General features: G+C 41.4%; 2 protein-coding genes across 2 annotated transcripts in view; both read right to left on the bottom strand.

Annotated features, from left to right (window-relative positions):
- The window catches only part of RBM46 (RNA binding motif protein 46), a 72,566-nt gene extending 71,537 nt beyond the window's left edge, over positions 1-1,029 (bottom strand). The window contains exon 1 of the mRNA XM_032862759.1: positions 902-1,029. The gene's annotated coding sequence lies outside the window, so the exon portion shown is untranslated. The remainder of the gene's footprint in view (positions 1-901) is intronic.
- Positions 1,030-10,297: 9,268 nt separating this feature from the next.
- Positions 10,298-15,796, bottom strand: LRAT (lecithin retinol acyltransferase). The gene is made up of 3 exons (XM_032862720.1): positions 15,718-15,796; positions 14,886-15,426; positions 10,298-10,913 (listed from the first exon to the last, which is right to left on the bottom strand). The coding sequence occupies exons 2-3, from the start codon at positions 15,423-15,425 to the stop codon at positions 10,761-10,763; spliced, it is 693 nt and encodes a 230-aa protein (XP_032718611.1). The 5' UTR covers position 15,426; positions 15,718-15,796; the 3' UTR covers positions 10,298-10,760.
- Positions 15,797-16,001: the final 205 nt, after the last annotated feature.

The following is a 16,001-nucleotide window of genomic DNA, read 5'->3' as shown; positions in this document are numbered from 1 at the left end:
AACCTAGGTCTATCATTATTTGTGATTCTACCACTCATGATAAACCTTTGAGAAGGCTTTTCACCATGCCCCATTGGTGGAGAGCCAGGAAGGTTCATTTGCCACCTCCGTTTCTCAGCTTTTCAATATTTACCCGTTGAGTTGGGCTCTAATTTGGAATATGAAACACCTGGCCCAAATAATAAGTCCCAGATGAGTTGTGTGGTTTAGGGAAATGTGCGTGCCCCTGCGTGTGTTTACCAACAAACAGATGGTAGACGGACACACCTGTTGTTCTTACACAGGCCTTGGTTTTATCTCTGCATCTGTCTTGGCATTGCTTCACAAAAGGAAGCTGCCTTGTAAATAACTCACCATGGAATTTAGAGTGTTCACCATGGTGCCAGCTTAGAAACTCTGTATTGTCCACAGCAGAGGGCTGCTGAGCAGGAGCAGTAATTGGGGCCACTTAGCATATCTAACAGAACTAAAACCAGGCATCAGCTGTGTTAGCCAAACTTTCCAATTCTAGGGATGGGGACCACCTGGCCTTTACATATCACTTTCTTGTGAGGATTTTTTTTTTTTTTTAAGATTTATTTATTTGACAGAAACAGCAAGAGAGCGAACATAAGCAGGGGGAGTGGGAGAGGGCAAAGCAGGCACCAAGCAGGGAGCCTGATGCAGGGCTGGATCCCAGGACCATGATCCAAGTTGAAGGCAGACGCCCAATGACTGAGCCACCCAGGCGCCCCTCTTGTGAGGATTTAAGATCTTCAGAGTGGTTACATCCTTTTGAACTTTAAGAGTACAACCAAAAAGCACAGGTAATGACTAGGCAAGTAAAGGTATCCCCTTCTCATGCCAAGCCCACTGGCTAACAGCAGTATGATCTCGGAAAGAAATTGATGACCTCATTTACTTGGTTGCCCACAATGAGGGTAATGGGATATGATACAGAATTTAGGGTAAAAATACCAAGGCTTGAGTCCTGATACTACATTGCTGACTTCAGGGTCATGAACGTTGAATCCACTCAGCCTCAATTTCCCAGACTGTAAAACAAGAATAACACTTTGGTGGTTAAAAAGGAAGTCATTTATTATTTGTAGGCCCAGTTTCTTCTTTATAGGGTAATTGTTATCAAATAAGCAAATGTGTGCAACAGCACTTTATAAAATAATAAATGAGAAAATGTCAGATATTTTCTAAAGCCACTTTCAACCAAAGATTGTTCTAAAGCTGTGGTCACAACATGCCTTCTCACTAGAGAGTGAAAACTTTCATCTTCCACCCCTCTAGTCCCTTTGCCAAGCTCGGTGACCCCTATATAATGGACACTCAATATAGGTGAGCTGAATGGGAGGAATGCGGCAGAATCTGAATTCTCCCCCATGGGAATGAGTTAGGTGCACTGCCAAAAAGTAGTTGGTGTCCTAAGCCTGTAAGGACAAATGTGGAGTGGTTGATCAGGAAGCCCCCCAAATTCTGGGTACCTAGGAGATACCTCCCTCACCCCACCAAGTTTCCCTCCTACCAGGAAACAAATGTGTACTTGGGAGCACATCCTAACACGCTGACTTCGGAGCCCGTGTCCTGAGGTTCAGAGTTAGTCACTATCACCGCAAGTCAACTGCCACGTGGAGGCAATCTGACGGCAAATTAGTTTGCCACAGATGTCATGACATCCCTTAGTTCCAGCATACTTCTTAAATAAGTCTTGAAAACTTTCACATTCTGGGCTCTTGCGGAGAGTCCGTTCCACATGTCACCATCGGGTCACCTTGTGTTGCAGTCTGGATGAGCAGGTGAAGCCACCAAGAGCTGCAGCACCTGAGTCTGGACGTGATGTAAAGATAAACACCTGGTTGCCTTTTACATAGCAAAAAATAAAGGTGAAGTTCCAAGAAGGAAATGGACTCGTACGTCCCTAAGTAAAAAAATTAATAATAAATAATAAAATAATAATAACAGATAAAAAGGAGACTAGCAAATTTACAAATTATATTTAATCATACGTAATGACGCTGCAAGAGGGTAAACTCAAATGCTCACGTGGAGGCAACCAAGATGACGGACAACTCCTTCAGTTCATGCCCGTTCAAGCCACATAGCCCTCTCACACAGTGACTTAAACTTTTATTTCTGCTTCATTATAAGAAGGCAAAGACTACAGCTCATCAATCCCACCCATTCTCATTTTTGTGCAAACCAATGGTGGACTTATGTTGGGGGGTGGGGGATCAGTTTGAGGCCTGGAAGGAAAACCAAGGAAACGGCCATATTGGGAGAATCATGGCTCTGATCAAGTCTTCTTGTTGGTGTCTTCACCTATTGCTGAGGTGTGTAAAGAATAAACGCAAAAAGTGTCTTTTCTCAAAATCTGTTTTGAGAAAAGATATCCATAGCACTTGGTCTCTGGGTGGTCAGGGGAATGAACACCAGCAAAATAGAGAAATCTGAGCTATGGAAGGAGGGGTGCCAGTCCCTACAGCAGCCACAAAGAGAAATGCGGATGGAGTGGCCACTTACCTCCTGAGGAGCTAGTCCCTCAGACTGCTGTGTTGCTCTAAAGCCGTTTCCTTCATTCTCTTTTATTTTCAGATGTTATTGTCACTTAAAGTCCATTTCCAGGAAAAATTAGATGTAGGGTGAAAAGGAGAGAACTGACCACTGTTGACAGTCACCGACTGTCCTTTGTCTGTGACTTGCCAGAGATGAGGTGGAGGGAGATGTGTGTGCAGTAGTGGAGTGTGGAGCTGAGTTGGGGAGTCTCAAAGAGGAAATAAATGTTGGTGTAGCTTCAGCATGTAGCAATTGCTACATTCTGGGTTTCCACCCGGCAGTGAGGCACCTGGTCAGACCAGGTGTCTGGACCAACATGGAGCTTACAGATCTGGTTCTTGGGGGGGCGGGGGGGGCTCCTGGGTCTCACTCTGTTAAGTGGCTGCCTTTGGCTCAGGTCATGGTCCTGGGATCCTGGGATCAAGTCCCATGTCATAGGGTTCCCTGCTCAGTGGTGTCTGCTTCTTCCTCTGCCCCTCCACCCCCCTTGTTCTCTTTCTCTTGGGGAAAAAAAAAGCTCTGGTTCTTCTGCTTGAGTAGATCCTTAGGGGGCAGCTGCAGGCTGATCCAGGCTTAGCAGACAAGAGCTGTTTATCTGATAAATTTTGGAGTTTCAGCTCATTGATTTACTCAGGATAAACAAGAAGATTTACTTAGGAACACTAACACATTCTTCTTCAAAGAATAAGCGATTCAGTCAAATAGATAAAATGATCTCAAAATTCTATATGCATTGAGATCAACATAGAACTAATGGATAAGAAACCATTATTTGGATAATATCCATTGAACATGTTAGCAGTTTGGATTGGTTTAATCTTGTGTTATGATTTTTATGACATTTTAAAAAGATTTTACTGATTTATTTGATAGAGACAGCAAGAGAGGGAACACAGCAGGGGGAGTGGGAGAGGTAGAAGCAGACTTCCTGATGAGCCAGGAGCCCAATGCTGGTCTTGATTCGGGGCTTGATCCCAGGACTCTGGGCTCCTGACCGACCTGAAGGCAGATGCTTAACAACCAAGCTACCCAGATGCCCATGACCATTTTAATCTGTAGAGAATCTGAAGTATCCTTATGAAGTTATCATGCTCCCCCCCAATTCCAATAGCATTTGAATCTGAGTCTTGCAGTGTGTCTTGATCTCTCCATCGTTCTATGAAAAAGAAGAAATGTAATGGACTCCCCTCAACAGGTTCTTTGAATGAGAGCTCAAGACTCTAGAGTTCTGGCAGTATGGTTTTTGTTTCTACTCCTTCCCATTCCCCCTACCCCCTTACCAGAATTTACATCTGAATATGTGTTCTTTTCAAGGAAGACAATAGAAATGGGAATGTTCATTGATTTGACTTAACTCTCTGATAGTCATCGCTGCTGTGAAAGAAAAGCGCAGTTCTGATAATATCCCCAAAAGTCATTTCCCTCAGAAAATAACTATGAAAATTAACTTGAGTTATGCTTCTTAAATGAGGCATAAAGCAGTTCACAGTATGTTCCCAGTATGTTCCCTTCCAAAGAATGCTGAAGGGGAAACAGAGATGTTGGATATTATGCGGTTTTCTGTCTTTGGGCTTTGTTTACTTCCTTTTCCCACCAAACTATGACAAAAGGAAGCCCACACTCACTTTCCGTTTACATTTCAACCCATAATCTGCCTTCTCCCTTTAACTCCCTAACATCCCCATACCTAACATTGTGGATTCATCAAGGCCACTCAATCTCCTCATTTGTCAAATCCACTGTGAAAACCCACCAAACCCCAGCTCTCTTCTGTATCTCCATGCTATTCAGATTCTTAGCTTCTAAAACTCACTCTTTCTGGCCTCACAGTCTCTCCTTGGTCTACTCTAACCTTTGTGCCATTATTCCTCAGTCTTCTTCTAGAACTGTTACTGCTCTTTCTTCTTCCCTCTTATTTTTTTTGTGACCTTACTCTTACCTCCTTCCACTTTTTAAAATTCTGCATAGACTTCCCCGGAGGGTCCAGTTCATATCCTTGGCTTCACCCACCACCATTATGACTCCTAAATATATCCTCATTCCTGAGCTCTGTCTTGAGCATGAGACTCCAATTTCCAGCTGTCTACTGTGCATTTCCACCCATGAGTCCAAAGCCTTCTCAAACTTATATATCCCAGACCAGGTTTGTTCTACTTCTCCCTACTTCTGCCCAAATTAGCCAGTATGTCACATACAACAGGTACGGTTATCTTGGTGCCCAATCATAGCCTGTCATGCCTCAGACGCATTTCTTGTCAATCTTGGCAGGCTCTTCTGTAACCTGGTTTCTGGCTTAGTTGGCCAATGTGAAGCCCTCGAGGGAGACTGGAGGGTGAGAGTAGAGGGGAAACCAGGGAATTACACACATCTACATGCTCATTCCACCTGACGATACTTAGAATGGTTTCTGTTTTCTTCATTGGGCCCAGATGAAACCCCCTCCTTCTCACCCCTCAAATCAATCATTCTCTCTCCTTCCTCCTCATTCCATCCTATTGAGTTACTGTTGGTCTTCATCATTTCTCTCCTACATTTTGGTGATAGAATTTATGTCCCTTAAGTTACATCTCCTCACCTAATCCATTCTCTACACACTTGCAGAGTGAGTTGTGACAATAATGAGATGTTACTCTCTTCTTGAAAACTAAAACTGATTGCTATCTTCAAAGGAAAATCAATCATAAGTAGCCTTTTTAGAATAGATCGCCATACCTTGGAGCATGTCATTGTGCAACTTGGCAACAACTGATTGGCCCAAGGATGTCACCTGAAGGGAACAGACCTAAAGGATATGGAAAGAACAACTGGCCATGAGGTAGCCTGGCAGAGAACTTTGCTCATGACCACCAATATTGCATAATGACTGGTCAGCTTAATTAGATCCTTTGGAAATTTTAAATGAGAGACAGAGGCCCAGAGAGTGGAGAAGTAGAAGAAACACAAAATCAAGTTGTAGAAAACCGTGAGGCAGCAGAAACGATGATACTCTGAGGGTTAGGAACAGTAGGTGGGTGGCAATAAGAGTAGCAGTTACAAGCTCAGTGGAATGAAGTATCTGGGACAGAATCTAGAATCAAGAGGAGGATGGCCCCAGGGTTGTTGTTGGATCGTGGGAGCAGGTGTGAGCAGATTGGGGAGATGTGCCCATTCATCCTTTGATTCCTATAGCTCCCATTTCTCCTTGAATAAGTTAAATAAATTTCCATCCATAAACTTTACATTTCTTTTCCTAACAACCATATCCCATCCGATCATGTGTTTGACAAAACAGGAAGCTCATAAGGCTCACCTGAGGTATTTGGAAAGTTTAGGAAATGCTTTCTTTCCACTTCAGACTTTCATAGTGTCAAGTTCTCCATGATCTTGCCTCTTGTCTCTAACAGCACCTGAGTCTAGAGTTGTCCTCCTCAAAGGAATGGCCTAAGAGTATGGGTACATTGCTCTCAGACAACAATGTAAACACAGGTAATTGTTCTTTGGGACTAGCAGTAATCCAACTGTGCTTTGTTTTCTCATGACTCCGTGCCTTTCCGTGTACTTCTCCAGGTGCCTGTAATGGCCTGGAGAAAGGAGATCTCTTTCACTTAGAATGTTTGTACTCTTTACAACTCAATGAAGATATTGAAAACTTGTTTCACCATCTCTCTCCTTTACTTGCCCCCAGCAGACAGGTATACGTTTTGCCTCTGCCCTTCTGATACTTGCACAAACTTATTGTTCTGAAATCTGTTTACTTGCCAATCTTTCTCGTGAGACTGAGCAACTATAGGACTAAGATTCCAACTAGTTCATTCTTTTGTGGCCCTGCTTGGAGTAGACAAAAGGTCTGCAAGAAATTAATACATTCATTGGACGAAAGCTTGTCGAATTTATGGGAGACCTCAGGAATCCAAGGTCATATAGAGGAAAGAAAGCTGGAGTCAAATTGTGGATCTGCCTCTGGTTATTTGTGTAATCGCAAAGTATCTCGACTTCTATGCCTGATTTTCCATGTCTGAAATGTGGTTAGATGTTGAAGGGTTTGGCTCAGCAACCTCTGTGGTTCTTTACAATACAGTAAATGTATCTCAAGACTGACACTGGGATTTCGTCCTACTCACACCCCTGCTCCACTCAGCCAGAGGAAAATGGCAGCCACACTGGTAGGGTTAAATATCTGGTGACTGAGTTCATGAGCATGGCTCTTTGTGCTGTTGCTGCTGGGCTTTGTGGAATGGAGAGAATTGTTATTTAATATTACACAGAAACTTTTTCTACATAATCAAGGTCGGCTTCCAGATGTGGATAACATAAATCATATCAATCTGAAAGCAGATCCCCATAGTTTTAATTTCAAATATGTAAAGCCAACTATGTTCAGTAAAGGAAGCCTTGAAAGACAAGATTCTCAGGCTACCATGCTCAGAAAAACATTTATGTGTATCAAATTCAAAGACAAGAGAGGACAGCATATAAAATTGATTTTATTTCATACACATATAAACCAAATAGAAAACTAGTTGAGCTAACAGATCTAGGTTAGATAAAATTCTCTAAACAGATTATATAAAACACAATATTGGCAATCATCATTTCTTATATGCTTCTCATCTATCACAAAACTTTGCCATTGGCATAATTGTGTTATCACTGGAAAACTCCTTTATTTTACATTTGACAGCAATAGTATGAAATAGAAATGGAAAAATAAGAAATATATCTCTATTCTGAAAAAAAAAATTAAACAAATCTGTACTTCTTTGCTTGTCCTTGCAAAGACACAGAACTAGCAGAATAAAGTTCTGGAATATCCAAAATACATACAGTTACCACATGAAGTTCTATTTCAGGAACAGAGTTTTTGGCAGGAAGGGATGAATGACTCCTCCCTGACACTCCACAAACAGTTACTCATGAGTCAAATAGAAGGATTTGGCTCCTCTGCTGACAGTTTCTTGACAGGTTTGCTCCCCACCCTCACAATTACAGGCCCTGATTTGAGAGATTAGGGACCATAACTAGTCTCCTAAGAGAGCCCTTTGTCCTGTCTTGCCCCATGCTCCCTCCTTCCTCTATACTTTTGGGAGTTACCTTGCTGAACTCAAACCTCCACTGCCTGTTCATAAAATCCAAACGTCTTGGTCCGCACAAAACTTGTACCCACCTGATCTTTGCTTTTTCCAACACCTCTCCTCATTGGCCTTTCTCCACGCTAGCCTGTGAACCACTTGCCTATGCCTGACTGCCCCATGCAGTTCCATGCTTCAGTCAATGAACAGTTGAGTGCCTCCCACTTGGGTGCTAAGGAACGGGTAGTTTTCCTGCATTCGCTCATACTGTTCCTGATAACGTAGAATGTCCTACCCAAATCTCTCCCCTTGGAAAACATCCCATGTTTCCAAGTCCCAGTACACAGTCCCTATAATTTTGGCCCTATAGGTTAAAACTAACCAGGTCATTTTCTGTGCTTTAAACCAGCTCTATTGCAGTCTTACTGCTTCTATGTCAATGAGGCCCTAAACTTTGAGGTCCACGTCTGCTTCTTTTCATTCCTATTACCTGCCTAGTACTGGAGACATTATTTCATCTTGGCCCCAGCTAGTTCTTTGGCCTTCATCTACATATGGCAACAAAACAAGCACCGAAAAGTTGCCTTAGACACTACTTACCATTTCACAAGTTAGAAGGGAAATTTAGAACTGCAAGGGACTTGCAGAATCCTAAGGATGAATCTTAAGTAATGAAGCCCAGAGACATTCATCAGAGACACAGGAATGGCCCAGTTTCTTCCACAACCACAAATCAGGGATCTGTACTTCTTCTACCTTGTTAAGCAACTCATCAAACTGAGCACAACAAAACTCTCCTTTGTCCTAAGTTCAACATATTCTACCATTGTGGAGTACTGGATAAACGCTTCTTTCCAGTTTCCTCTTCCTGTAAATAGCAGAACACATCAGTGTGATAAAATCACCTCATACTACTTCTCAGCCTAATGCTAGCATTGCCTACTTCTGATTTCTCTGACCTTCAGGGAGATTTAAATCCTTCTTCCTCTGTATTCCCAGAGCACTGTATACACTCTGATATGGGTAGTTCAAAAGTAATATTAATTCTAGACCCTGAAATTACAACAGGTCAGTACCTGGCATGTAACGAGCACTCAAATGAATGAAGAATTGGATCTTACTTTAAGGATATGAAGTAAGACTAATTATGTTAATTCTAACCTTAATACTTCCCTTAGCATTTAATAAGGGATTATTATCTGTGAACACAGATTTAACATCAGGCAGTGGTTTTTGCTACCTGACATACTGAAGTCTGCAAAAAAGCATTTATTTAGGAGGACACCATATGTTTAAAAAATCAATTTATTTAAACAGTTGCTACAAAGATAATATACAGTAAGGGAAAAACCACTAATACAATGGAGTTCTCATAGTGGTTGCTTTCATGTACACATACTTAAGATAAATTTAAGTGGTTGGAATAGGCCCAGATAACCTTTATTCTGTGGTGTTGCCATTTCGTGTTTTGACTATTTAAAACATTTTAAGTGATTAAACACAAAGTTTAATTTTTTTTTTTAATTTATTTGACAGAGAGAGAAATCACAAGTAGGCAGAGAGGCAGGCAGAGAGGGGGAAGCAGGCTCCCCACCCAGCAGAGAGCCCGATGTGGAACTCGATCCCAGGACCCTGAGATCATGACCTGACCTGGAGGCAGAGGCTTAACCCACTGAGCCACCCAGGTGCCCCAAAGTTTAATTATTATTAAATTCCAACTGAATTTGTTGTAAATTAGTGGTAGTAAAACAACAGTTACACTAAAATCTGCTCTTAAATTTGTTCTGATTAGATCACTGAGTAACCAACTCAACTTCCCCATATCACTCATTATGTGACTCATTATCTTGTGATTCTTGATAGCTTATAAAGCAATTTTAATACTTGAAATGCGAGTCTAGCTTGTGGCCTAGTTTTTATAATTTGGTAATTCTACAAAGTATTTGAATGCTGGCTTTAACAGTGCTACATCTCAACCGTGATATTAAGACAGCCTCGGTGTAATCGATTTACACACCTGGAGGCACTAAGACACTCAGAAATTACTTCTAACAGTAATTTCCTTGTGGCATCCTTCTTTTAAGGATGGAAACTATACTTTGCAATGAAATGAATAAATCTGTTAGAAGACAAATCTGAGGACTTTTAAAAAATTATACAGTACATTAGTAAGTGCCTTAAAAGGTAAACCATCCAATGACATATATGAAAGTTATACTGTGGATGCAAGGTCATAAGAAAACAGACTAAACTTGTTTTTACATCACTTCTACAAATGCTCTCTGGTAACCACACTGTATTATAAAGCAATCAAGAACGTTTGTCTCTCATCAGTCTGTGTATGTGTGGACATTTTCATATTTAATTGGCACATACACTCTCTAAGTATCCAAATTACTTCAATCCTATATCCTTTTACCTCTCAGAGTGGTTTAATGTCACCACAGTGACACATAAAAGGAAAAAAAATAACAAATGCCAAGCTTCTGGGTAAGTAAATCCAAATCAAATTGTTCAACTGATGCTATACTAGCTTATTTCTGCAGGAAAACATAGGTTTCTATAGTTCTAGTAAGTTACTTTTTCATTAAACTCCAACTTTACCATCACGGTTTCAAGTAATGAAAATAGTTTTGACTTATTGGGAATTATATATAATGCATGAAAAAAAAAGGATTATGGGTTTTTTGTTTTGTTTTGTTTTAACCATCATCAAACATGTTTTCATCTGAACAAGGGAAATTCTTTTAGTTTAATGTAAGGTTTTCAATGAAACAGAATAAATTTACAATGAAGTTAGTGGGCTCATTCAGTAAGTCTTCTAATCTTCAAATTCAGGCCTAATGGAGAACCATGATTACAGGAGAAAAAATAATCTCCTGTGGCCATCATCTTACTGGCTGGTTCCCTTGGAAAGGTGAATTCTATCACAAGTTGCCATGTTTCCAAGATCTGCACAGGGCTTTAAAATGGAACTGCCTGAGAAGATTGAGAAAGCCTTTGTTCTTGGGCTTACACAGTAAGCACTTTGCATGATTCTTAGTCACATTTTTATCCAGAACACAGTGTTACAGGTCACATTTTTCTGGACGATGCATATACTGACTTGTGCTCTATAAATATAAACATATTTACACACAGAATACACACTGACACGGGGATATGAAGTTAGCCAGCCATCCATAAGAAGAATGGGATAAAAATTGCAGGAAGGGTAGTATACGATGCCAAGCCCAGACAGAATATAGATGCCAATCCCAAGACCGCCGAAGCGAGAACACTTCTCTGATCACGGATAATTATCTTCACATTCTCACAGAACTAGAAAATAAAATTTAAGAATATTAGAAAAGGGGCTGAACCTAAGAAGAATTACCTATACCAAATAGTAAAGCATAATTTTTTCACCTAGTTTTCTGTCTAACAAAAAAACTAGAATTTCTCTTAATGACTTTGGAAAGAATTTAAGATGTGAGTAATTCAGTTTCTTGGTTCCACATCCCATAAGTGACTGAAATGATGCTTCAGGCAACGAGGTTCATAATGACAATTTCTAAATACAGAATTTTTATAGAAAACTACAGAGAATGTAACCATATAAAAGTTATTTGGGATTAAAGATTAAAACTTTAAACTGCTTTTTAATAACAATAACATATTTAAAATTACATAAGCATAGGAGTCTCTAATCTTGAGTGATAAAATTTAGCTTATTATTATTGGTGAATTCAATTCCTACAACTCACATTTGAAAATTTGATGATACCAGTGAAAATGTTCTTCTTAAGTCTCAAAATCTAAAGGCATAGAAAGCCAATTTTTTTTGTCATATCCCATTCCCTGAGTGAATTAAATTCAATCAATTATGTGACATAAAATTGGCTGCCAGAGATAAATAAATGCCTCTGAGGAAAGCATTCTTCTAATATGTGAAATTGTTTTTCTTTAAAAACTTAATGCACTCAGAAGAGATGGCTTATGTTTGAGTCCTGGCTCAACTCTTGTTAGCTCCAGTAAATCTCATGTAAATCATTTAACTTGTCCAGACTACCCTCTTCTCCATGGGAATAAGGAGGTTGTTGTGAGGATCAAATGAGATCTTTAATGCAAAAGTACTCTGTATTCTTCTACATGCTGCATAAATGTAAGGCATTATGGTGGTTATTATTACAGCTACATTTGTTGATAATTATCTCTACCTCATCACTGTCTGGGCAAAATTTATCAGTGAACTGCTTTTATGTGACTTTCACTACTCGTACTAGTTTTAAGCTCCTTTTCTAGATATGACATTGTATATGCTTTGAGGGTGTCCTATACAGTTCTGGACAGCTAGGTTTCTAAGTTCTTAATGGACAGAGTATACAAGCCCAATATATTTTAATGCACTACCTTGACTGTAAGGTTGTCTCTATCCATACTTTTATACAACTTCTAGACAAATACGAAACTTCCTGTTAGTTATCCAGATGCTGTTTTTCTTACATGTCAAACAGACGATTTGTCTCATTCTGCTGACCCCAAATATACAATCTTAAAGTGGTGAGGATCAAACTAAACGAAGTTTTCAGGACAATGGGAAAAGTACTTGGCAAATAATGGGAAGATATGCTTTTAGATAAATGAGTAAGCTGTCTCCATACAGTTATGTCCTTTTGTCTTTTTCCCCAATAATTGTTAATTAAGGAAAACAGGGAATCATTGTGGACTCCTTTCCCCCAAAGCAGATTTTTCTCAAGGAGTGTCTTATTTCTAATGTCCTGTTCTTGTTCACTTGGCCATTAGCTCAGAATGCATCTCTAGTCTACTGGTGCTCAACAGGAGGAAATGTCCTGCATTGCTAGAAGGTGTTAAGAAGCCTGTAAGGACACTTTCTGAGCACTGAAACCCCAGAAATTAAAAGGGGTATTTGTGTTAATTTTTTAACAATGAAAAGCATTACCAGCAATTAAAAAAGAAGAAGAAGAAGAAGAGTTGAAAAAGCATAAAGCATAGCAATAGTAATTAAAGGGATTTATAGTTTACAAAACACTGAAATTGTTAATAGTAATATAAAACTCCGTTAATTTTATGATTTCTAAACTTGTTAAAAAGAGCTTCACGCTACAAAAAAGCAAAATTTTTTTTTTTAAAGATTTTATTTATTTATTTGACAGACAGAGATCACAAGTAGGCAGAGAAGCAGGCAGAGAGAGATAGGAGGAAACAGACTCTCTGCTGAGCAGAGAGCCCGATGCGGGGCTCGATCCCAGGATATGGGATCATGACCCGAGCTGAAAGGCAGAGGCTTTAACCCACTGAGCCACCCAGGCGCCCCGCAAAATGTTTTCTTCCAATTTATTTTCCAATTAGTTGCAGTACTTTCATGAGGGAAAGTACTCTTCAGAGTGTTTATAAACTCACATTTAACTAAGAGACACTTGCAACTCTCAGTGTTATGCTTACAGTTGTCTACATAGATGGAGAACCCAGCAATCAGACCCTGCATCAAGTAATCCCTTACATCTCTGAAAAGAAGAAACCAGTCCTCCTTCAGTATTAATGACCTACTTCTCTCAAGGCATGTTTAAAAAAAAACAGTTCTTAGAATTGGAAAATTTGGGATGGGATTTTTTTTTTTTTTTTCCCCAGGAAATCTACTCTGGCCAAATTGTTTGTTACACCATTCAAAGTGGAGACAAAAACTCAGTTTCACAAGAGGTGCTATGCAGCAACAGCTATTAAAACACTTTTTTACTTCTGTAAAACCTTACAAAGTTTCCAAAGATGAAAAACTACTCCAGCTAGTTATTTATGCAGACTAAATATTTTACTACCTCAAAAAAAGCACTTTTGGGGGGGGGGTGTCAAAATATAGAATACAGTGCTATATGTGTTCCATGAAAGGGTAACTCCTAATTACTGGATAGAAATACTGTTTTTCCTTAGAGAAATAATTTGCTTGGTTCCTAAGTAAATCTGGCGTGTTTCCTTTTGTACACTTTTGGAGCCAGTGTTTGCAAATGTAGTGAAGTTCATTTCTAATCAGGCCTGGACTGGGGCTGTGATTCTTAAATCATTGCACACTGCTCTAACTATATTTTTATTTTACTTAGAAAAGAATTCCTAGCTGGAGTCTGGTGTAGCTCTATAAATAATCTATCAGGAGTTTCATATACCAATGTATAAAAAGCATAGAATTTGTATGTTCTGCCACAGACGAGAGAAAGATTTTTCCATATGGTCAAAAAATTCATCAAGATGTGGGGCAATACAAAATCAGTTGCATGGACTCATTCTTTTGGTCCACAAAGTATCTAAACATGAAGGCTAAAATGTGAAGCTCATTAGGTGAAGGCCCAGGTTTCACTTAAGAGTGAACATTAACAATAACCTCTTTAACAACTACAGCAAAGACTGAGAAAGCATCTAATTGTAAAAGCAGTTGCAGGATTAGAAAGTCAACTATCTTTAAGTTAAGAGGTTTCAAAAGGAAATAAAAAATCCATCCCCTCCACCCCTTTGGATTTGTGAGTAATTTAATCACCGTCAATGCTAATACTGGTTTTATTTTTAAGTGCCCATAAAAATTACAACATTGAATGGATCTTCTTGAAAACTAATTGTTTTGACCTTTGAGGAACCCATAAACAATCCCACCTTTGGAGCTAAGGGTTGAAGGATGCCTAACAATGAGGAAGTCTAGATGGGGATTAAAGCCTTCAAGGAAAAGAATTCAGAATACCAAGGAAATAACTTCTCTGAAGCCAGACACAAGAATAAGGGATCTACCAGGGAGGTCTTCCTACTGGGAATTATGATAGTTTATATTAAGCAAAGGGAATTCACTGTGCAGTTTACAGACGGAGAAACCTGCATGTTTCCTTAATTTTAAAGGCATAACAATTTGTACACGGGGTTATAGATAAAATACAAACGATGAACGCCTTTCTTCGATTGCAATTCTTGGGAAAATTTGCAAGCACACGACGACAGATTTTCTCTCAACCCACCCCCCATCTCCACCTGCCCTTTTGTCATTTCGACGAGTTTGGGTGGACACCCTGAGGACCTCTGCAACAATAACTGCGTAGATTTGGAATCGCTGGCAGCGGGACCGTATTTCCACACTCTTTAACCGCGCATTTTGAGGTTACCTTGCAAGGGACAACGCTATTTATTTACTTGGCCTCCTTCAGGAACACCAGAGACCGTTACTCATCCTAGAACTCAATCCTTGATCCCAGAGCATAGAAAAAAGTTAGAGATGGGAAAGGGGTCCCCACCGAACCCACGGGCGAGTCACACGTGTACCTTGTCCGCCTGGGGGCTGATCGGGGTGCCAAATCTGCAGTAAGTTACGAAGTGCTCACAGTTGTTCCAAAGTAGGCTGTAGGGAGTCATGCCCAGCAGCTTCTCGGCCCTCTGCGCCACCTCTTCGTTGAGCAGCGCCTTCTTCTTGAGGGACTTGTCCAGGTGATTGACCAGGATGTCGGCTCCGTAGGCGAAGTCCTCCACTGTGTCCACGCGGATGCTGGCTACTCTGCCAATGACGCCCAGGATTAGACGCTTATTGGAGACCACTTTCTGCGTGAGCCCCTTATCGTTGGTCAGGGCCAACAGGATGTCGGGCATCATGTGGGCAACACGGTTGTCGCCCAGGTAGATGCCGTAGTGGGTCAGGTGGGTCCGGGGCACTTCCAGCACGTCGCCGCGGAGGAAAGAGCTGATCTCATAGAAATTATTCCTCGCCTTGTCTTCGGCCGGGGTGCCCGAACTGAAGAGCTTAAAGTTGGAGATGAGGAGCAGCTTCTCCAGCAATTGGGACAGCGCCTCCAGCATCGGGTTCTTCATCCTGCAGGGGAAAGGCAGCGTTGGGGCGGGGGGGTACCGCAGCCGGTAGCGCACCGGCCGGGGTAAGTGAGGTCGCCGGACTGGGGCGCTGCGCTGCTGCTCACCTGCAGACGGGCGGCCCAGTGCGCGGAGGAATGCAGCTGCCTTTAAGGGGGAGCGAAAAGGAAAGGAGAGAATCCTGGAGACTGGCTTGGCCGCCCTGCCCTGGGGACTGAGAAGAATGAGGATCTGATCGCGGCCGACCGCGGGGACAGTGGGACCGGCGCTGAGAGCAGCAATCCACGAAACCCACCTGGGGGCGGTGCCGGGGCGCAGGGCCGCGCGCGGAGCTCTGGGCTGAAGCCCTCTCTGAGGCCTTTTATCCCAGTCAAGGGGGCGGGGCCGAACGCCGTCACAGACCCTAAGACAGCGCTGATTGGGCCCAGGCTACCAGCGCAGCTCGCTGCGACGGGCGCGCGGGTTCTTTGGAAGGGGGCTGGCGGGCCCCCTGGGTGCGGTGTTCTTCCTGGAGACCCGATTCCAGATGCAGGTTCCCCCTTAGCCCTCGCGACCCAACCTCTTGCATCCTCTAAGCGG

This window comes from Lontra canadensis, unplaced genomic scaffold, assembly GCF_010015895.1.
Source record: "Lontra canadensis isolate GAN:19392208 unplaced genomic scaffold, GSC_riverotter_1.0 scaffold1, whole genome shotgun sequence".
Taxonomy (NCBI): Eukaryota; Metazoa; Chordata; class Mammalia; order Carnivora; family Mustelidae; genus Lontra; species Lontra canadensis.
The sequence above is the reverse complement of the archived record's forward strand: the minus strand, read 5'-3'. Positions and strand labels throughout refer to the sequence as shown.

What these genes read in the sequence shown, in the direction of transcription:
- LRAT (XM_032862720.1), bottom strand. Translation starts at nt 15,425, where the DNA reads ATGAAGAACCCGATGCTGGAGGCGCTGTCCCAATTGCTGGAGAAGCTG. An exon ending in TCAGCCCCCAGGCGGACAAG is followed by an intron (nt 10,914 to 14,885) that starts GTACACGTGTGA and finishes TTTATTTTCTAG; the next exon opens with TTCTGTGAGAATGTGAAGAT.